The 23,899-nt window shown below is 39.7% G+C and overlaps 1 protein-coding gene across 4 annotated transcripts in view; it reads right to left on the reverse strand.

Annotated features, from left to right (window-relative positions):
- The window catches only part of PRKG1 (protein kinase cGMP-dependent 1), a 660,310-nt gene that overhangs the window by 182,660 nt on the left and 453,751 nt on the right, over positions 1–23,899 (reverse strand). For all 4 annotated transcript variants that reach the window (XM_079976270.1, XM_079976269.1, XM_079976271.1 and 1 more), the window contains one exon: positions 2,267–2,372. In XM_079976270.1, the coding sequence (XP_079832396.1) occupies positions 2,267–2,372 (106 nt within the window). The remainder of the gene's footprint in view (positions 1–2,266; positions 2,373–23,899) is intronic.

Genomic DNA, 23,899 nt, shown 5'->3' on the forward strand with positions numbered 1-23,899 from the left:
TCCTTGGGGGTCCCTTCCAACTTTATGATTCTATGTTTCTAAAATTCTATGTAAAACTATACAATTAAGAAATAATAATTCATAGCTTAATACAGGAAAAGATAGCCCAGATTTAAAAGTGAACACATACAAAAGTGCCATGGATTGGAAATAGTCTGATTTGTCCAGACCTACAACAGACACGCTCAATTAATAGATATAAGCAGCATTTGTATGTTTTGGGGACATACTATATGGACTCTGAAGGTAAATAAATCTTATAAGTAGGTCCCATGTTTTTTTTTAAAAAAATCCTTCAGAAAAACACGGCTTAGAATCAATGTCAAGTTGTCTACTGTATAGCAAAATCCCTTATACTTCAGCTCTCATCACCCATTAACCCATAAAATATTTTTATATAGTATCATATAAGCAAAGTGATACAACATAATACAAGCACAGTGTAATAGATGCAAATACAAGGTGAGACATAGCTCAGTGGTAGACCATTGCTTTTCATGCAGAAGATTCCAGGTTCAACGCCTCGCATCTCCAGGAAGAGACGCCTGTCTGAAATCCCATCTCAAATCTTGGATAGCCCCCTAACAAGTCAGTGTAGCTAGATGGACCAATGATCTGACTCAGCTTACTATGTTCAAAGCAAATAGTTCTGGATAATTCAAGTAAGTGTGCCAAGTTAATCAATCCTCTTCCACCCCAGAAGAAGGACAAAGCAAGCAATCTAGCTTGGAGACACATTTTTTATGATCCCAAATATTCCCAGTAGTAAAACTGAGAGAATGTCTAGAAACCATATATCAGATATTCCCCAAAGCTGTTTTCTAGGGTACCACCACCCAGTATTCAGTTGCTACAGCAACAGATGTAGGACAAGCAGAGGAAGGAGAAGTACGTATTTATCAAAGGGCACTATGGAGCTTCCATTGATCTTTGTGAGTTCAGAGAAATTCAGTGAGACTTGTTCTCTAGTAATTCAACATAAGCATGCAGCATAAAGTCCAACCTTATGCTGAGTCAGGTATACCTAAGCCTGGGAGACATACAATGATGCCCACCATGTTGCAAAACAAATTTCTGCTTCTGCTTCTTCTCACTTGCCCTGTAGCCCCCAACCCTCTGAACCAGGTTTTGGTGATGTGAGGGGGGCTGCAGGGAGGCAACAGAGGAAGGAGCCACACTTGCTTGCACAACATTATCCCTAGCTCCACATGGGATCAAGATGAAAGCATATTTATTGATAATGGCTTTAATTTTTACAATTACAGATTCACCATGAGATTAATCGACTTCATTTGGAAATGGCTTTAGCATATTTACTTAGTACTTCAGTTCATTAATCTACAAGATCTGTTCTCTTTCCAGGGCTCTGCAAGCTTGACACATAGAAACAAACCAATCATTCGACTGAAAGATTCAATGGGAGTAGGACAAAAGGCTAATGGGAACACTGTTGCCCAGGCAACAAGACTTGTTGGATATTCCTGGTGGCTTTTGGTGGTATTCGTTTTTTCTCTGAACGAGGACCACATGTTTATTTTTAATTTTTGATTATTTATAATTAAAATACAACTAATATATACATTAATCAGCTGTGGTAGGTTTATAATGTGGTAGGTTTATAATGTGGTAGGTTTATAATGGTAGGTTTATAATGATGTGGCGGGGAAGAAATACTAGCATAATTTGTGAGAGTTTAAATTCAAGTTTAAGGGATAACAAGACACATCCTTATGCCTCTCTTCTTCTATGACTCATTTGACCCATATTTGCAGATGCCTCCAGCAAAAAAGCTTTTGTTTCTCTTAAGCCTCATAAATTGCCTCTATTTGGAAGTTATATATATGAAAAAATGTTTTAAGTGCAACAGTTTGCAAATTAGGTCATATACCATTTTTCTAAAACACATTTTTCTGAAATGTCTTTTTTTTAATGAGAGATCTTTGATTTGCACATATTGAAAATGGTATTTATATGCTTACTGTATGTTTGATGTTGTTGTTATTTTTCCATAAACAACCATGCAGATGAATTATAATGAGTGAAAAGCAAACAGTTAACGAGGCTGAGATTTTCAGTTATCATTTCCCCTTCTTCAAGCTCTTATGCCAAACAAGTGGGTAAAACATAAAATTAAAAGTGATGAGCAGAAATGAGTGCTCATTACACTGCATTCAAAAAAGAAAGAGAAAAAAAGATCCCCACAAAAACCCAAGAAGTGAGGGCAGCAAATTTAGTGTGTGTTTCAAAAAATAAACAAGTGTCATACCTTTTTAAAAATTCCATATACTCTGTATGCTTGATGAGGCCTGTCCTCATCATTATTGTTTGAAAACATTGCCGATCAATAGCCCAAAGTTTCACATTTACGAGAGCTGGAAAAAAAAAACAAGACAAGGGGAAATTTTAATTAGCAAATCTTAATTCGAGGGGAAAAACCTTTGTGAATTGCAAAGAAAATAATTTGTGAGAAAACGTGAGAATGATCAATTTCTTTTTCCAAACTATAAAATTAAAAAGAAAGAAAGAAGGAGAAAGAAAGAAAGAAAGAAAGAAAGAAAGAAAGAAAGAAGGAAAATCTACCAAGCAATGGATTTCAGATGCATTATTCCAACTAAAGAAGTTTTATTCATCATCAGCTGATTCAAAGATCTCATCATAAATTTGGAAACAAACTTAGAAAGAGTCATATCCTCAAGAATAATGAAAGGAAGATACAAAATGAATTTTCTTAAGCAGAGCTCATACCTAGTAATTTAATAAAAAACCTTTTGACACGGCACAACCCTTTCCTAAGATCATATGATCATATGACATATGTAGTAGAATAAATTCATTTCTCTTGTTTTGTTTGAAATAAACAATCAAATTCCTAAGTACATCTAAAATAAAAAATAGGATTCTCCAATGAAAAGCTGACAAAATACAAGTTAATAAATACTTATTTATGACTGTCTACTATTATAATAGTTTATTGAGTCATATGACTTTTACAGAAAAGTTTTTTTAAAAAAACTTTAATAAATACTTATTTATGACTGTCTACTATTATAATAGTTTATTGAGTCATATGACTTTTACAGAAAAGTTTTTTTAAAAAAACAAACAAAATATATACATTAGGATATATAACCATTTTTTAAAATTCTCACTTTTCAAAAGTCTGCTAAGTTCACAATGTTGGCAACTACAAGTGTGCACTGAAGTTAACCTGTGTAACAGTCCATCAACCTAAAAAGCTGATTTGACTTTTCACACCCAAATATCTACATCAGTTTTTAAAATATGCCTAGTCATTCTTATGATGATGACCATGACAATTTGAAGGCCATGCATTTCAAAGGCTGAGACACTAGACTGCTCACCAACTCCCAATCTCCCAGCCTCAGTTTCTCTCCCACAGAATATCCCTCTCCAGGACCACAATACCTCCCTCTGCCAGCCTGTTTCCCTCCCCATAACCACAACATCTATATTCTCCATTCCTCAATTCCACCCCCCCCTCCGGCCACAATGTGTTTTTCACCCTCAAAAATTCTCCACAATAGATCCCCCACAGATCACACTTTCTCCTACCCACAGTACCCTGCCAAATGATATATATCCTGACAGAAAAAGCTTCCATTTATTTGGGACTTCCGGGTTAGCGCTGCCGATTAATGGCGGATTCCCTCCGAGCTCCGGAGGGAATCGGCTCCGCAGGATCGGGTCTTGTCCGCGCCGGCGACGCGGGGACCCTTAAAAATCACAGGCGCTGATGCCTGTGAATGTGGTGACTCGGCGGGCACCATTTGCGCCCCCCCAAACCGCGAAGGAGCCTTTTTAAAGGCTCAGGAACGGGGACGGCGCGGTGCTGTGAGTCGATTGCTCCTTCTGCGGAGCGAAGCCGCATGCCATTGTCGGAGAAGCGCTGACTTTTTCCTTGGAACATTCGGACTTAAAAACAAGAACCCGTGAGTAAATATGGAATTTGGATCTTAAACAAATTTTTTCTGAATTGGGAACGAGCGGGGAAGGGTCAAAAAGGAAGTCGCCCCCCCCCTTTGAGTAGATATTCTAACGCAAAGAGCTTGCAACTTAAGGTCGAGAGAACTCTTTTTTTTATAAAAAAAAAACAACCTTCACGGCTTGACGCTATAAACTTTACTGGAGGATAAACTTAACGTTTGGAGCTAAAGTTTCACCCCCCCAGAACCCGGGGGCGCCCCGTGAGAGAACCTGTTGAGGAACTATTGAAGATTTTGACAGCTGTCAAAATAGCTGTCAAAAGGAAAGGATAAAGGGAACTCTGTCTTTGTTGCATCTGCTGGCTATATTTGTTGCAACTTCTAGAAAATAAGGGAGAGCAGCTACAAATTAACTTACTGACTGGTTTTTAAACTGAGAGACACTGCAAAAATGGCTGAAAGAAGCAATAATCAGACTAAACTCAACAAAATACTGGCTCTCCTGGGAAAGTTACAAGATCAGACAGATGTTTTGACTACAAATGCGAACACTCTGGCCCTGGCAGTAAACAACATTGTTGAAGCTGACAGGGAGTGGAGGCAGGAAGTTTATATACATCAACAACAAGAGGAATCTGAGAGCCATGAGACTGTGGATTTTGAGGAAAAGGAAGGTGGACTGGTAATTTTGCAGATGTCAAGGGAGAATTACAGTTTGGGGCCTGGCATGCAGACAACAAAGGAGAATAAAAATTTGAGGTGGAAAGTTTGGACTGAGTTGGAAATTGCAAATTTGAGAGTGGAGCACCTCATTAGTATTAATCTTAAATATGGAGGGCCAACTGGAAAAATCATGGATCTTGTTGGGTCAGAGCCCCTTCGAGCCTTGGGGCTTAACCTAAAGGACTATCCAAGAGGTCGGCAGAGAGGAACTGAGGGTGACTTGAGAGCCTCGGACGTGAGATCTCCAGGTTAAACAGTATTGATTGATGAACATTTATTGGGGACCAAACCGGGAAAGGGGGGTTGGAGTTTGGTAATCCAAAGGGTACAGAATTCTTAATTACTTACTTTTAATTTGTTTTGATATTTGTATGGAAGTTGGGAAAGCCATGGAAGGGAAATATTGACTTTAAGAAATATGTTAAAGAATAAGAAATGATGTATAAGATGTTTAAGATTAGATAAGCTAAAATTGGTGTCTAAAATGGTTAAAATGAAATGAAAATGAGGAATGCAATAATAATTTTATGGAAGAATGAGGAAAGGTAAAATTACAGTATGTTAAAATTATTAAGTTTAAGGTTGAGAATTAAGTAATAAGGATTTGCAGGACTAATAATTTGAACTGGAATACAAGAAGGGGAGGGGAGAGGAGGTCTAAGAAAGAAGTTATATGAAAATAAGCAATTGAAATTTCATTTGTTTTTAATTGTTTTCTTTTTCTAAATTTTTGTATTTTTTGTTATTTTTTCTTTTTTGTGTGTGTGTGTTTATGTGTATTATTGAAATGCTAATAAATATTTATTAAAAAAAAAAAAAAGAAAGAAAAAGCTTCCATTTATTTGTGCAGCATGTAGAACTTGACTTCCTAAACATATGCTGTGTGATGGGGGGCGGTGTTCAAAAAATTATTCTCTGAGAAAGTTTGGCTCCACCCTAGGATTAATAACCAGAAACGACCAAAGCCACTCCTCCCTCTAAATGCCATGCTCAGTTCTTCTTTCATATAAAAAAACTATCTTAATTCAATAGAGCTGGGGGAGGGGGGAGTTCCTTAAAAGCAAAAATACATGAGTCCAAAACTAAGAAAGCAGAATGAAAATTTCAAATGATCTCATGATTTGAAAACATCCTGCATTAGGTGTTTGGATTGTCATTCAGCTTTTCAGGCTGGGGCTTTCCGTACCCTGAATGAATGCATGGCCACTTGCATGGTGCTGAATAGCAAATACTCTGGTTGTCTGCAAGATGATAGAGCGACTGCAGAATGAATTGAGGCAGTGTGCTGTCATGCGTTTGAAGCTGGATTAAGAAGTCACTTAGAATTTTGCCACTGAAGTTTGCCATGCCTGCTGCATCCTTTTTTGGCCTATTTTTCTGGTTCTCTAAATCAATCACAAAACGATTCAAAATGCTCAATAGTAAAAAAAACCACACACACACAAAACTAAAAATCAGAAGAGTTGCCTTGAAGATAATGAAAATGTTCTGGTGCATTCATGCATCTGGTAAAACTCATCAATAGCCACTTGTTCAGTTTTGCTGAGGGATTACCTATATCCGTGTATATAAATATTATCTCATATGTAGACATAATACAAAGGCATAATTGTGAGGGCAGACGTTGCTGTGAAGTGGAGATAGACATGAAAACGCTTTTGAATTTGACTTGGTATTCTGTGTTTGAACACTTTGTGTTTTAATTTATCAGCTAAAATACCTAGGGAAAGAAGAACATGTTGTACTTGCTCCCCAAAAATGTGTCTGGTGATAAATGCAATATGAAGGAAAGCATTTGCTGGGCAGAAATGGCTTCGTGTGTTTGTGTTGCTAACCCTTCATGAGTTAGTCAATTTTAAAATGGAAATAACTTCACCTTCCTCAGTCATTTCTCTATGTGAGGAGGAAATAGGGGAAACCTGGCCAGGTAGCATGTGCAAGAAAGAATTGCAGCAAGGGTTAAACAATGGCACCTGCCCATTAGCTGTCTGCTGCAAATCCTGTCTCAGTCCCACCTCCGCATTACTATCCTGAGGTGAAGGTGAATTTCCTTCACAATACACAGTTCTTCTCCAAGTCTCCATTTTTTAATAGATACCCTCTACTAATGTCTCCCTTACTGAGGAACATCATCTCAGGCAACATTATCAACTTCCATGAATATCCACTAATATAACAGAAATTCACAAATATCAATTTTAGTTATAGTTGCTGTGATATTTAGTGGTTAAAGATTCTCAGCCTAGGATTTAGGAGAGCCACTCAGGCACAAAATCCATAGGATGACCTTGGGACCATCATTGTTTTTCAGTCTATAACCTGTTTCACGGAACTGCAGTCCGCAGGGATGGAGCGGGTGCTACTTTGAGCTTCTTGTTAGGGAGGGGAGAGAGAATGCAGGATATATACATAGTAATAATAATAAAAAAATGTAATCTACTTGCACTTTGATAGTGCAAGATATTTATCAAGAACAAATACATGCATGCAACATTACTCCACTGACCATTTTTAAATACGAAATCAGCTTACAGAAGAGTAATCTTAGAAATGGAAGCAGGGGGTATGTAACCCTGACCTGGTCCCACTTTTCCCATGAAGCCTTTTCCAGTGGGGCTCCATGTTTGCAGTGACCCTGATACTGATTTGCAGTGAGTTTTCAAAAACCAATTGAAACACTACTGAATGTGGCAGTTCCCTCACACTTTCAGTAACCACTAGCCTGTCTCAATCAGGTACAGTTGGAGACTCGTCTCTATTTAGACAGAAATGCATAATTCTTATAAATTTGTTGTGGCACCTTGAAACTTGCTGTGCATGCCATTCAGAGCTCATACATACAGTGGTACTTCGGGTTATGAATGCTTCAGGTTACGAGCTCTGCTAACCCGGAAGTAGCTGCTCCTGGTTGCGAACTTTGCCCCAGGATGAGAACGGAAATCGTGTGCTGGCGGCACAGCGGCAGCAAGAGGCCCCATTAGCAAAAGCGTGCCTCAGGATAAGAACAGTTCAGCTTAAGAACGGACCTGCAGAATGAATTAAGTTCATAACCAGAGGTACCAATGTAGATCCATGTGCAAGAGATCAGGAGTATCTTATGTGACTGCAGTGAAATGCTTAGATAAAAAGTATCTTTTACTTGCTACAATAAGATTCATAAAAACTTATCAATGGTTTGTGAAGATACTACATTCATTCGAAACACACCTCAAAGTCTGTGTGTGTGTGTGTGTGTGTGTGTGTGTGTGTGTGTTGCGATAAGCCACATGTAGATACTTGTATGTTCTTCATCAGCAAAGGCATTCTGAAATAGAACATCTTTCCCTCTCCACCACCCTTGCACCACAAAATATATCTCAGAGGATCACTGCTCTAATGCACTTGCTGGGTTCATACTTGTTTATAATTTGTTTCACAATCAAAGGCCCAATGAATTCAATTTAGTGTGCTTTTGGCAAAAAACTTATTGCTGTAAGTCTATGCCATGTAATGAACGTACATGGACTACTTATTAAAGGTAAATTAGGTTGGCCTATAATCAATCACACTTAACGGCTGCTGTTTATGCTGTTGCCCCTTTCAGCTGCAAATTAATATATGAACCTGAAAAACACTTAAGTGCTGGACTACGCAGTTAACATTTTAGTACACATTTGGGTACTATGCAAAAACAAAAACAAATCACAAATGAATAATTATAATCTCTGGGTTCCGCCAAGGACTATGAATTGTGTCTAAGGACTATCATCTTTCTCACTCTGAGGATAATAATGTATTCAACAGTAAAAGAACAAAACACTTTTTTTGTAAATTGCTTTAAGCTGCAATCCATATTCGTGTTCCTCAGGCTAAGTCACAGTGAACTCACTTTGTGGGGTTGGGATGTTAAGAGCTTTGTCTTTCATTCTACATTTGTGCACACATCTGAATAGTAGTAATAATAATTCAGCATAGGACTACTAGAAAGAATCTTCAGAATGATCCAGAGTGTGAATTTGCTTTTGATTGTTTAGGACAGGGTTTACTACAGCACGATCCAAAGCTATGATACCCCAGAACAAAGTAAAACTCAAGCGCACGCTCTCTCTCTCTATATATATATATATTCTAATTTTAAAATAAATATAAACTGACCTGCGTTTGCATGGCATCAAAAGCAAAATGAGAAAATAATGCCATTCAGAAAGGACCAAAACAAGCAGAATTGTGGAGCAGAGAGAGAGAAAAATGATGCTTGTCAATGCAAGTCAAAGCCTTGTTTTGAAACTGTCATTTTTATTCCATGCTGAAGCACGGGAAAGTGATTGTAAAGTATATATGGAATAGAAAGCAATCTCAGCTTTTTGTAAAACACAAGCAAAAGGCTAATTCCTTTTCATATTCCAGAGTGGATGGAGATATTATATATATATATATATATATATATATATATATATATATATATATTACACACACACGCTTCTAAAGTCTGCTTAGAGCTATCAGGCTAAAGCTATTTTAATAATAATACACGGTAACCTCTCTATAGCCGTTTTCCAGTAAGGCAGACCATTATAATGTCACTGTTTTTCCTTTGAGCTATAACTCACCCACTACTAAAATATTCAAGAAACATTGTGGCAGTTGTGATTACATGTTTGAATGGTTTACTTTCAAATATATGTAATATTATACTCAGCATTCACTGTGCTGAGCGCAAATAAATGTAATTTTAGTCCAGGCTTACAATTTCACTAGGGGATGGGCTGCTGCCCCTTATTTGAGCTCCTGTTGCTTCTTCTCCCTTCCAACTGTCCACCTTTCACCAAAGGAACCACAGATGCCAAAACACTGCTGTCTGCCCCGAGTTTGGATCTTATGGTATGTGACACCCAACTTTGATGCGTGAATAAACTGAAGCTAAATCCTGGCAAGATGGAAGTTGCATAGGTAGGTGTTTCATCTGCTAATGGAGATGGGGTTCCACAACTTCTGGATGCAGTGACACTCTCCCGGAAGGTACACTGCTTGGGGTGCCCCTCAATACATCTTTGATATTAGACGCTCAAGAACAAGCAGCTTCTGTGGAGCTTAGTGCCTTCTACCAGCTGAGGTGGCTGTGCCGGCTGTCTTCTCTCCTCAGCAGAGATAGCTTGGCCACAGTTATCCATGCTCTGGTGACATTCAGGAATGTCTGCTGTATTTTGTTCTACATCAAGCTGCCATTGATGATTATTTGGAAACTGCAGTTAATACAAAATACAGCAAGCTGGGTAGTAATAATTGGGACTGGGTGCAGGAAACATAGCACACCAGTGTTTTAATAGATTAAATGGCTCCCTGTCTTTTCTTCTTCCTTTTTAGCAGACGTCAAAGTACTGGCACTCACTTTTAACACCATACACAGTTTGGAGACCTGGGTATCTGAGAATGCCTGATCCCATATCAGCCTGTTCATGCACCAAGGTTATCTACAAAGGCTTTCCACTGAGTGCTCCTTCAGTCTTATGTGAGACAGGCAGTGACCAGTGAGACAGCCTTCTTAGTTGCAACACACACATAATGTTTGGAATTACCTTTGTAAAGAAAAGTTTGCTTGACAGCCACATTGTTATACTGTTAGACCAAAGTAAAGACTTTTTGTTCTCCAATCCCTCCGAATTTGATGTATTGTTTTAATTTACCCTTTTATGATCTTGCATATTTACTATTTTTATACAGAACTCTATTGCTGCAAATGCAGAATATACATCACAAACATACACACACACACGAGAGAGGGAGAGAGGGAGAGAGGGAGAGAGGGAGAGAGAGAGAGAGAGAGAGAGAGATACCCTGCATATGCAACACGGAAGCCAGACCTGAAAACCTGAAATTTGCCAAATTTGAAGCAAAACATATGCAATAGTTACCCCCACGTTCTAACTTAGTATGTATTAATCATCCACCTCAGCAGTGCTAGTGTACAGACTGAGAGACACAGCAAGACATGGAGTGCACTGTCCAGGTGGTCCCAATTAATGGGGAGGGAGCACAATTCTGTCATGTTTGGTTGTACTTGTTGCTAGGTGGCAGCAAAGGAAAAGGTGAACCAGGGTTAAAATCCAGTAGTACAGTATGTTGGCACAGCTTGCTTACATTGGTTGCTGTTGATCATGGCACCTAGAGCAGTGAATGATGGCCCACCCCCAATTTTCCGCCTCTGCCAAGTTTTGGCTCCTACCAGTTAATACAACCTGCCCTCATCCTTCTATTCACATAAATTATTGAAAAGAACATTTTTACTGTTAGCTCAAGAAAGTATTTATTTTTTTTTTTAAAAAAAATTAATAGTACAGAATATTCTTCTTCTTTCGATTTCTACTTCCTACAGTTTTCTGGATAAAGGGATAAAGAAAATAAATTTCATCAAGAAGCAGCACAAGTGAATTTAGTAGTTTTTCTTTTATGTCCGAAAAAGGTCAAGTGATGCCCTATGCTTCAAAGCCAGGCAAGAGCATAATATAAATTCATGATACCTAATTCCATCAATAAGTTACTGATACCACAGGAATGGTCCAAAATGATAATTTAAAGCAAGCTGATTTACGGTATATGCTACATCTTGTTTAGAGTGAGCATTTTCACCAACAGGATTGGATATGACACTTTGAAGTGAATGCTAAGATTAAAGACTTGTTATGTAACCACAATAATGTACAGAAGATGTAAAATCATCTTGACAAGCTTTTAGAAAATCTATTAAAGAATTGCAGATTATCTTTTCAAATATGAACTGTTCTGTTCAACATTTCTTCTGAATTGCTACAATAATTGTAGTATACACCAGGCATTACTCTTTTTCTTTCTTTTGCTAGGAATTCATTCCTCCCATCTCCCAAGTACACCATTGTTTTTAGGCTATAAAAATTATCTTGTACTAATGTGGATTAAGGAAACATTATAAAGTTTGGAATTGAAGATAAAAAAGGTATCCAGATGATAATATGAATCAACTTGGTATGTAACTAGATAAGAAGCTTGTACATTGGCAGCTAGAATTGTGATAGTATATTCGTGGGTCCCTCTGAAGCTGGTCAGAAGGCAAAGGGGGATTTTGAAATTGCAGCCGGATTTGCTATGGAGGTCAGAAACGAAGCATGTGGTTCCTTAGCAAGAAGATATAGGTCAGAGAATAGGTCAGGCAAAACACCCAGAATTTTCAATAATGTCTAGCTAAATTTGTAGCATAACATTCACAGCGAGCTTGTGCCCAATATATTTATGACTGCAATATGTACAGCACTGCTGTTTGGATCTAGAGCTTGGAGTCTGAAGAGGAGAAATGGGAAGCCAAAATGGAGTTTGCAACAGGAGCAGCCTGCAGGGAGGGGGTGGTGCCACAGACCTGGGCTCTTGGCACCAGCATCACTGTTATGCACAAAGATGTGGAGGTTCAAGGCAGTAGTGAGGTTGCAGAAGGCAAACACACCAGTGGAGACAATCCAGTGCTCCCATCAGTGAGCCCACACCACCACCCTGACCTTGCCTCTCCCTTTCAGTATCCTGGTCAATGGCAGTGAGGCCAGTGCTAGGGGACTATCTTCATACTTTTCTGTCTGTTTTCCGGGGTGGGTGGGTTGTCTGCTTCTGTTTTGGTGAACTGACCTCAACTTGCTTCTTTTGGTTTATGGCTCTGCCCTACCCTTCAGTGAGATGCTGTGTTCCAACTTGCTTTATAAAGAAGCCCAGACCTTACTAAGAGGAGAAATGAGGGTCTCCACAGTGTGTGGCTTAGCCCTGTCTTGCATTACAGCTGATTTGGCAGAAAAGCAGCATGTGACAAGGGCATATATGAAAATTCAACTCAGAACTGTTCGTCTTAACTAGTTGTTAACAACTGATGGCTCTTACATGTTGCAAACACCTGAGGAATTTTGCTGAAAGCTAAAAGCATTTGGATAAGGTTAGAAAAATAATAATTGGTGTGGTGGTGAGGTACCATGTGCAGTTTTGCATCTACTGCACCACTGCTAAGTGTAGGCAGGAGTAGATGGAATGATCATGGTGTGGTGTTCACCTGACCTTCTGACAGCTGAATCACTACTAATTTGTGAGGAAGAGAGGAGGACCAAGGAGGTAGGGAGGTCAGCATGGTGCAAACACACCAGCCAGGAGTGCCAGCTTGGCTCTGCACTATGCCACCTCAATCAACTGACAGGTGAGAGCAGCAGACCCACCATGCTATTTACTACTGTGTGTTGGATTTTTCTCTATGGGCTGAGCACAATGATTAAATTATCAACCTATCAAATCTGAGAAACTGAAAATATGTCCCCACCTTGTTGATAAAAGAGAATGATAAAAGTCCACCAGTATGCAGAATTGTGGAATCTTACTCACCAAAAGGAAAAAGAAAAACAGATGGCAACAACACTTGGATTAACGTTTAGGATTTAACCATGCATAATACTGTCACCATTCATATTTTCTACAGCACATCTCTACATAATTTCTACAGCACATTAGTCTGGAGACTAATTATCATATTTGTCCTTAAGATAGCCTGCTGACATAGGCGATTGTTACTGTTCTTTTACAGAATGGAAGAAAATGACTTGCCCTTGTGCATCTAGAGCTTAAGAAAGACTCCAGCCGAGATCCAAGTACAGCATTCAAGAGTCGTGCAAAGCTATATGCAGGCTAAGAAGACAGATTAGAAAATAAATAATTCATTCAAGATAGGTCAATCGCATAACACTTTGGTAAAATACATTTATGACTAAACAAATTGTGGGAGGTAGTTTAATTTCATTATGTTTCATAATAACTAAAAAAAAAAGACATTATTTTCATGTCCTTCCAATTCTAAAGGATGCTTTTTGTGATATTACATCATTAGCTGGACAGATATATGGAAAATGGCTAGTGGAGTACACTCCTTATAAAGCTTATTCAAGCAACAGACCAGCATGAAGCCATGTGGAAATCCATTTACGCAGTTAGATACTTTCACTTACAATCCAGCCCTGCTGGATACTTTAATTCATGAATAATAACAACCCCCAAAAAGAGAGAGGGCGAGAGAATGAGGCCTAGGCATGGCTTTGTTGTGTTTGAGAAACTCACAGAGCATCTCACAGCAATTCATTTTTTATTATTTGAATACCTCAAAATAAAAATAAAAACCTCTTGCCTCTAATTAGAGCCACAAACATTAGTAAAAGCAGAAAGAGAAACCCCATTCATTACGCATAGCATAACAAGCATCAAAACATCCTTCTACTACTGCATCTCATGGTTATATTATGCATGGTAGCACCTGACACTTTTGAGTACAGAGTTTACTGCTAAGCCTAATAAGTCCCCCAGGGTTTCATCCACAATTTCACTACTTTCTCATCTAACATTCTCTCTCTTGGAATCACAGAACGGTGTATAAACTGAACAGCATTGAGAATGTAAAAATGTTTCATCCTAGCAACCTCCCCCAATTTCAATGATTGTTTCAGCAGGAGAGAAAAACTTACATACAGCACTTATTCATAGTAAAAAAATATAAGATAAAATTAAGTTAAAACAAAAACCATCCACACACCAAGAATACAGTACATTGGCAGGGCTGGGGGCAGGGAATTACAGTCAGATTTTTAAAAAGCAAATTCTGCACATATATGTTTAGAAAGGGACATGCCGAAAACTGTACTAGCAGGGTATTACAAATCACAGTATGGTGCTGGAATGGAGGGAGATTTGTCAGAATAAATATACAGGACTGAGGTACCTAAGAGGCAAAACTAATCTGAGCACCTTTGGTCTAAGATGCTGTACTATAAGGAAAGCTGGAGTTCCATTCTGGGTCACTGTGCACATCACCATGACATATACAAGTGGGTATTCCCTGTTCTGCCCATGCCCCGCTCTGCTCTATCCCCTTTCAGTGCCATTTTTGGCACATGTGTCAGCGCGCGTGCTGATCGTGTGCAAGTGGAGACACCCCTGTATAGAATTCCGCTAAAATGTTTCCTAACGAAATTGCCTTCTTGAATTTTGCGACATTTCTTATTTCTTTCAACATTTTTAATGGACAATAATATACCAGTGTTGTCGGCTTTCTTAAATCTGAGGATGAAAGCCCCTGGCAGATTTATGCATCCTCAAACCCTATAGCAAACACTACCTATAGAAAGTACTCATGGTGTCTGAATATGTTAGTCCTTTATTTAAATGGAAACCTGTTTTATCTGCTTAATACATCCTTTCTAATACTTTGAGCTTGCCTTATGCACACTAGAAGCAAATATTTTCTTTCTACACCTCTCTCATTCAAGCAAATTTTAATCTTGCAATGTAGAATTTCCTCCTGGACTCATTTCTGTCAACCACTTTCTATATACAAACTTATCTTTCACTCTGTGTAACGTGGTCAAAGGTTGACCGTTATCTGTACTCCCTCTCATTCTTTCTATCTCTAAATTGATGCTGTAGCTAAGTCATATTGCTTCTTTATGATGTCGCGGAAATTCATGTTTTACTTTGTACTGACTCAGCAAAATCCTTTAGCTTTTATTGCACATTTCTGCAAAGCTATATTTTCAGTTGTTTCATAGTGCAAATACATCTTTGCCTCTTCTTCTTGTGTTATATAGCTCCCTTGCCGGAATGATCAAGTATCTTCACTTTTCTCATCATCAACTTCTCCCATCATATAAAGTTGTTCCATCTTACTTTTTAAAAGTATTGATGGGCCTGGCATTCCCTATCCCTCTTCCTTACTCTCTCTTTACCTGCCTTTCCACACACATTCTTTTAGTTGAACTTTCTTCTCCCTGCACTCTTTTCTGTCTCACTGAATAAGGTGATGTTCTATTTTATTTAAAACTCTCTTCAAGTATCATTCACACCTCCAATTTCCTTTCCCATTTTGAACATTGACTCACCTCTCCCCAAATCTTTACTTACTTCCCTTTTTCTTCTTCCTAGCATCTAATGAATCTCTTTCCCTTCCTCTCTCCATGTCCCTCCTACCTTCCTTTTTTGGTGTACGTGTGTGTTTGTTAAACACACACACACACACATACACACACGTAATATATATTAATAACAAGCACCATGACCAAAGTTAAACTGTTAATAGATGGAAGAAATATAATTTAGTACTATTACCTTCTTCCAATCTCACCACATGAAGCTCTATAAATCACTTTCAGCCTTAAAAAATAAAAAAATAGTAATGAACTAAATGCCAGGTGTTAACATTTGCTACAGATGATGAACAAATACTTATTAAAACAAGGCAGACAAAGGGAGCTTCACTGTCTGCAGAACATTGCTTCAGAGAAAGCACAGCAAGAGATTTACATTTCTGGAGAGAGCTATAATAGACTGCAGCCCTACAGGGTGGAACAGCTGAAGATAATGTGCCACACAATGATCCATTTTAGAAAGCCAATGCCAAAGCAATGAGTAGGCTTTCTTCCTCTTTTCAAGAAGACACAGCTGTTGTTAAAGCATCCTCTTTATTTCCAGAAATGGTAGGGAGAATCCATTTATATTAAAGGTTTGCATTGTTCATGTATGTTTACTTTTGCTACATGTTTACTGACAGCATTTTCAAACAAACACATATGGAAGCCAAATTCAGAAATGAAGTAGAAAATAATTAATATTTCTAACCACAACAATGTTAAGCAGATTATTGCTTAAGCCACAGATGCATTAAATCTACTCAAGATAGAAAAAGCTCTGCAACTTGCCAAATCACTTTTTGGCTTTAAAAAAGTCCTTGATAAATGAAAATAAAGTGGGAAGGCTATGCACAACATAGTAAAAATCAAAACTAAACCCTTAATAAGTTCAGAGTGGTCTCAAGAATTTAAAAGGCAGCTTTGTTCAACTAAAACATTATTTTTTAGTAAAGGTTTGCTCCATATTAATAGATATAGTATTGCAATTCCATGTCTGTTACTTCTACCAAAAAGATGCCCTAGATAGTGAAAAACCTTCTAGAGTTTGTTTTTATTTACATTATTCTGGCTGTTTGCTTGAAATCTACCCGATGATAGATATGGTTGGAAGTTGCCATTAACTATTAAGGAACTCAGACTCCTTCATAGCAATCCGATAGGAAGCATATAATAATACTTTACCAAAGATAGCCTTCTTGCTGTACAAAGATCCAGTACGCAGAGGCTTCAATGGGGCTTGTTGAGGAGAGATAGAGCAGAGAAGTATGGTGCAGAGATGGAGGCCAGGAGGGGACTGCAACGGCTGGTGTGGGTATGAGGAAACAGTAGCAGGGTTGCACATTCTGATAACGATGAGGGATTGGCACAAGTTCTGGAAGAGGAAGATGTGGCGATGGAGGTATGGGAAGGTATGTCATGGCCCTAGCTTCCAAGTTCAGAGGAAAATGAGTGGCCAAGTCCAAAGCTTCTGTATCACTGGCTGAAGAACTGAAATGGGTTCCTAATATTGAACATGAGGTTAGCATGTAAGGAGCATGCAGAATCCAAGGTAGGATGAATTCACCCAAGCCTGATTCATCTGAACACCCACCCATTTCACAAATGCTGCCCAACAGTGCAAGGCGCACACTAAGTAGGAGGTCACACAAAGCAGTATACTTGCTTGCCTTCAGGGCAAGGGGATGGCCCACATGTTTCAGGTGAGGGGGAATGAGCTTGGAAAGGGTTGACTATATTTGGAGTATGTTCTTCACGATGCTGCAACCACAGGACTGCCTTGGGGTACTTCCTATCGATGGGTCAGAATGGTTTGCATGGTTTTTTTTCTTAAACACTCTCTTGATCACTTCAACAGATTAGGAGTCTGAGCAAGAATTCCAAATGGAAAACATCCGACTCGGGTGGCAACCATTCTGCTGATGTCACCATGCTTGCTTTTAGCTAGAAGAGATTGGATCGGATGTCAGTATCTAATCATTGTGCCATCCTTTCTTTTCATAATAATAGAACTAGAAAACAAATCAGCTGGATTACAGGAAGGATTTGCTGCCAGTGAAGCTTTTTCCAGGAGGAAAGGAAAGTGTGTTTTCAAGCTTTGCAAACTAGTGACCATATTTCAGCTGCCTCTGATGATAACCGATAACAGTGGGTAATAAGAACGGCTTTCACAATATTCTCCCGTGAATTCAATCAAAGTGCTCATTGCTCTAACATTGAACTTTTGTTTGTGCGAAAAAGAAAAAGAAAAACCATTTTCTATCTGGGGACTGTGTGGCTTAGAGACTGGAAATAGCACATAAAGCTCTTCACCTCTGGGGTGACTGCTCAAATCTGGCTAGGTCAGTGGAGCACCAAACTTACCACTGCATGCTGGTTATTAGCTGGCTTATATGGGGAGTGAAAGGAAGAAAGAGTTAATGATTTCAGAACTAAAGCCTGATCTGTGCACACTTCACTGAAACCATTTGCAGCAACAGAACCCATATTGTTAATTTAGATAATCTCCCATAATAAGATGGGCCACATAAGGAAAAGTCAACTTCTGAGCAACAGAAGCGTATCTAACTTCCAGAACAGGAAGGGTTGTACAATCTGTCAAAGAGGAACCCCATTCCTTTTGCTGAGGTTCAGCCAACAGCAAATGCTTTGTATCACTGTGTAGGGAGAAATAGCACCTCCTGCCCCAAAAACTATTTGCCCTGTTGCTTAGTGGATTAAGCATTAACGACGTCTTCTGAGTGATCAGAAATAGGTATCTGCTAGAAATGCAAGCCCCACACCATGTGGTTCTTTGGATCCGGGCTCATGAGGAGACACAGGATTTTGTTCCCACCCGTTTCCTTCATAATGTAAAGGCATACATCTGCAGATGTAAATCAGCAAGAAGGAAGAGTGTTTAATAATTTCTTTGCATTCCAAATCTCTCCTGCAAATGCTGCCCACCCCCGGCATTTTAAGTTGTTCCACCCCAGGCTTTGAGACCAAAAGAAACCTGCAACAAGAAAAAGCATCCCATGGGCATTTGCTGAAGGGAATCAACAATGCAGAAAGTGTTCAACATCCCTCTCTCGCCTACTAATCCTTCCTTCCAAATGCCCCTGCTCCAGGATTAGCATTCACCAGCAGGTGCGTGTTTGGGAAAAATATCTGTCATTATAAAATCCAGTTCTGCCCTCAGTCTTTAGCACTCACAAAGAAAATGATGATGCGACATCCACCCCTGGGTAGCCTTATTACTCAGGCAAATGAAGAGTGCAAAACAATATTGTGTGCGAGGTGGCCCTTAGAATAATGCATAGTAGCTTGCCTAGGAGCAGTCTATATGTGAATGCATTTTAAATTATTTTTAATTATGTTACAAATGGGACCTTCAACCAGCGGTGGACCTCGGAGTCTTAAATTTCAGCAGCACCTTGTGCAACAGCAAAATTTGGCACCCCCTTTGATTCTCACCTTCCATTTTACCATAGTAGTGGCGGCCCTGGCAGTGCCCCAGAGGCTCCATGCCCCAGTGCGACCAAATCAGTCATGCTCCTCTAAATTCGCCTTTGCTGCAACAGTGTTATTCTTCCCAGTTGGTGTGCTCATGTTCAGGGTTCCAGCTATCCCATTCTCTCCCCCCCCCCCCGGTCTTTTCATTTTACTTCTACTACCAACATTTAGCATCCTCTAGCTACTGAGCATGCTCAGTCCTCACTGGTCCATGATGAATCAACACCATCTAAACAGATGGAATGGATATTCCCCTACAGTTAATCAGATTGTGCTTGTTCTGGTCATGACAGAAAAATCACAGCCAGCCTCTTTAGTCTCTCACATGGGCTCTCCCAGGATGCCAGAGCGCTCTTGCAGAATATCATGAATCCTGTTAAGAGTTCAGTTCTTAAAAAATAAGTCATTTTTTCCTGGCTAAAACCTGAAAAATGACTCACAGCTTGGTATGTTCCTTCTATTGACATCACATCCAGACATTAAGAATATACAGTGGTACCTCGGGTTACATACGCTTCATGTTACAGACTCCGCTAACCCAGAAATAGTACCTCGAGTTAAGAACTTTGCTTCAGGATGAGAACAGAAATCGTGCTTCGGCGGCGTGGCAGCAGCAGGAGGCCCCATTTGCTAAAGTGGTGCTTCAGGTTAAGAACAGTTTCAGGTTAAGAACAGACCTCCAGAATGAATTAAGTTTTTAACCTGAGGTACCACTGTACTGTTTAAATTTAAGTAGCTGTGCCCCTTCATTTTCTTTGTCAATGAGTTTTACACTTCGTTGGCTATTTTCCAAGCTATTGAGTACATACCAAATCAAACACAATTCTGTACATTTTATTAGAGAAAGCAGCGGCTTTTCAAAATACACTGCAGGATGGCACTTAAGAGGGGGGAAACAACTCTCCTTCTGCTTCCTTTGAAACTGTGTGGGTTGCACATCTAACACGAGCTGTTAAGTGAATAGAAATATAGTGCTGTAGTACAAAGGCACCATTCTACTGTTATAAACAATCTCTTTTTTAAACCAAAAAATACCACTTAAATCATTGTCTGAAATGAGAACTCATGCTGAATAGGGTCTAAGGGAGCTCTTTTGTAGAGAGAAATAGATCTTTAAGGAAAATCATATTTTCTCCTTGTGGGCATTTCATACAGGTGCACTGATGTCAATAGAGACTAATACCCACTTACCGAGAGTAAGCCCTATTGAAACAAATAGAGTTTACTTCTGAGCAAGCAGGCATAGTATTGCACTTTAAGACACCAACAATGGCTGCAATTAGGTGTAAGTAATACCATAGAGCTGGTGGGCTGAGAACATGTAGTTTTCCATAGGACTGGGCTGCAATTCTGCTGGTCTTTACAATTCAACTTATCACAGAGATCAGCAATATAAAGCAGTCCACAATCTGCCTCAGTATCAGAATTTCATTATGGACAGTTCCTTGGGCCAGTCACACTTCTTTGAGGTCTCTCAGCCCCACTCACCTCACAGTGTTTGTTGTGGGGGAGGAAGGGAAAGGAGAATGTTAGCCGCTTTGAGATTCCTTAGGGTAGTGATAAAGCGGGATATCAAATCCAAACTCTTCTTCTTCCATTTCTCATTTTCCCATTATTAAATTCAGCCCTCCACAGTTCTGCAGCAATTTGCCCATAAAAAATTACGAAAATTGTTCAGCGTTTTAGTGCATTTCTCCCAATAAACCTATTTTTGTATGTAGGTTTTGAATAGTGTATGCATTTTTGCAAGCAATTCATTCTAATCAATGCATTTGTGTGTGCTATTTTACTAACATATTCATTTGTATGCACATTTTACTCATTATATGCATTTTTAGAAACACTGGTCAACTGGCAAACTGCATTGCAAAACTGGGATATATACAAATTTTGAAGGATGTATGTATTCCAGTTCTAATATTGTTTGAGAAGGTGCAAGTCTGAAAAGATTCAGCTTTTAATGTCAACTGAACTGAAATTTTCTCCTATCGTTCAAGCATGGCAGATACCCAATGAGTCTGTGATATGTACACATTAAAACAACAGAACTCACCCAAGGAAACAAAGATATTTCTTGGTTCTACAGATATCACTCTATGGAACAGTTTTCTTTGTAACTCTGTTTCTTATGCTAAACAAGCCGCGAGCATTACATCACCCAGATATTACCCTTGCACATGGAGTTACCTCAGAGCAGCTCCAAAAGGAACTAGAGATTTCCTGAAGCATAAGCTATTTTGGGAAACCAGAGAGGATGACATCATTTGCAGAAGTGGCTGGGTTTTGCTTTTAAAAGCAAATTTTCCCAGCTCCTGTTGGAAATATTTCAGTGTCTATTACCTATACCTCCTTCAAAGCCTGCTTTTTACTTCCTCTCATTGGTACTGCAGATTTTCAAAAAAAATTCAACTACCTAAGGTCCCTTTATGGACTTGATCTCTGTACAGCAGGCATCATTTTAGATTTTGCCAAATGGATGTAGCTACTGGTTTTTCTGTGTTGCATTGATTTATTTTTATCTTTGAAATGCAACGTATCTTTAAAATGATGGAAGCTGAAATAAACATAATTAAACTCCTGCCCCCATTGAAAGAGTACAGACCTATGTAAAGGATAGCATATGACACTCTGCTTAGCACACAAAGAAAACATTTTTAAAATACTGAATTATGGCTACAGGAATACTTACTGCTTTAATTTATTTATGGAATATCACTTTTCAGCTGACATTCCAAAAGCAGCTTGTACAATAGAAATTAAAACCAATCCATAGAACAGTGCTCATTTGAACACAACCTATGTAGCGGGGGCTGTTGTGGTGTCATTCCCACTGTGTCCAGAAACAGCACTATTGAGGCAGTGGCTTCGAGATCAAAGCCAAGGTTTGCTCTCTTACAAAAGTAGTTTTCTTCCATTACGCTGGAGTCAGATTCCTCCTCTTCAAGGGGAGGAAAGTGAGGTATCTGAAGTAGAAAGGAATGGCCTTGCAGGGCGAGGTCCAGAAACACTCTCAGATGAGTCTATGGGGCCAGTGAACAACCAGCTCATCCACCATAAACAGGGCCGGATTTAGGTTTGATGAGGCCCTAAGCTATTGAAGGTAATGGGGCCCTTTACATGTCCAGCTGTCCTTTGTCAACAACAAATTGTCGCTGTTTTTGTGTTGAATATTTTAGGGAGCAGGCTAGCAGGCAGGGCCCATTACTTACATAATAGGAGCCCACAACACAACACAAAACACTGTTGCTGTATGTAGGTTTTATTTTATTAGTTTCTTATCTTATATTTTGTAAATGTACATCCAGGTTTTTTTTCCCCTTTATACTTTTTTGGTGCCCCCAAAAGAGTGGGGTCCTAAGCTATAGCTTGTTTAGCTTTTAAGTAAATCCAGCACTGACCATAAACTGCTGTAATAAATACTCAGAGATGAGGTGGAGGGGAAAAGGAAATGGCACCTGGGACCTTATGCATGGAAACAAAATGCTTTACCATGAGGCTATGGCCTCTCCCCCTTCCCCACTCCCAATTACTTGCTACAATTTTACTGTTGTTTAATGTGATCTTATCAATGTACAGTGGTGCCCCGCAAGACGAACCCCTCGGAAGACAAAAAACTCGCTAGACGAAGGAGTTTTTCGTTTTCTTAGCCGCTTCGCAAGACGCATCTCCCTATGGGCTTGCTACGCAAAACGAAGCTTACCCCGCAAGCTCCGGGGATAGCGGGGAAGCGCAGCGCGTCTGCCCGCTGTCCCCGGACCTCTTTTGAAGCAAGGGGCGGCGGGGAGAAGATCGCTTCTCCCCGTTGCCAGCCCCGCAATCTCCGGGGACAGAGGGGAAGGCGCACACCTTCCCCTCTGTCCCCGGACCTGTTTAAAGCAAAGAGCGGCGGGGAGAAGATTGCTTCTCCCCGTTGCCTGCCCTGCAATCTCCGGGGACAGAGGGGAAGGCGCGCGCCTTCCCCTCTGTCCCCGGACCTGGTAAAAGCAAGGGGTGGCGGGGAGAAGATTGGCGGCGGGGAGAAGATTGCTTCTCCCCGATGCCTGCCCCGCAATCTCCGGGGACAGAGGCGAAGCAATCTTCTCCCCGCCGCCCCTTGCTTTTACCAGGTCCGGGGACAGAGGGGAAGGCGTGCGCCTTCCCCTCTGTCCCCGGAGATTGCAGGGCAGGCAACGGGGAGAAGCAATCTTCTCCCTGCCGCCCCTTGCTTTAAACAGGTCCGGGGACGGTCTCCATAGGAACGCATTGATTGATTTTCAATGCATTCCTATGGGAAACTATGCTGCGCAAGATGAAAAACTCGCAAGAAGAAAAAACTTGCGGAACGAATTAATTTCGTCTTGCGAGGCACCACTGTATTTTAGTCCAACTTGTAAACTCACCCCCAGTACGTAGGGATGGGTGAATCTGTCAGTTTCAGCTTCTCAGTTTTCCAATCTTTTCTACAGATTTCCACACCAGCTTTGCAAATAAATAAATAAGATCAAAACAAGTCTTCACAAAAAATTATGAGCATTTTAATGTGAATTTCTCATAATATATACAGTTCTGCAAGCCATTTCCCTTAATATAATGCATCTTATGCTATTTTTATGAATATGTGATTGTTTATACACACACTGCTCTATTAGATGTATTTCTGTATGTAGTCTGTGGCTGGAGAACTGCATTGCAAAATTCAGAGAAGGGTGAATTTCCAGGGAAGGCTGTGTTTCTATTTGCATATTATTTCAGAAAGTGTGAGTTAGTTAAGTTTGTTCAAAAATGTGAACCGAATCGAATTTCTACCCCACCTCTACCAGTAAGGCAGGATATAAA

The sequence above is a fragment of the Podarcis cretensis genome (genome assembly GCF_951804945.1).
Source record: "Podarcis cretensis genome assembly, chromosome: 5".
Classification (NCBI taxonomy): domain Eukaryota; kingdom Metazoa; phylum Chordata; class Lepidosauria; order Squamata; family Lacertidae; genus Podarcis; species Podarcis cretensis.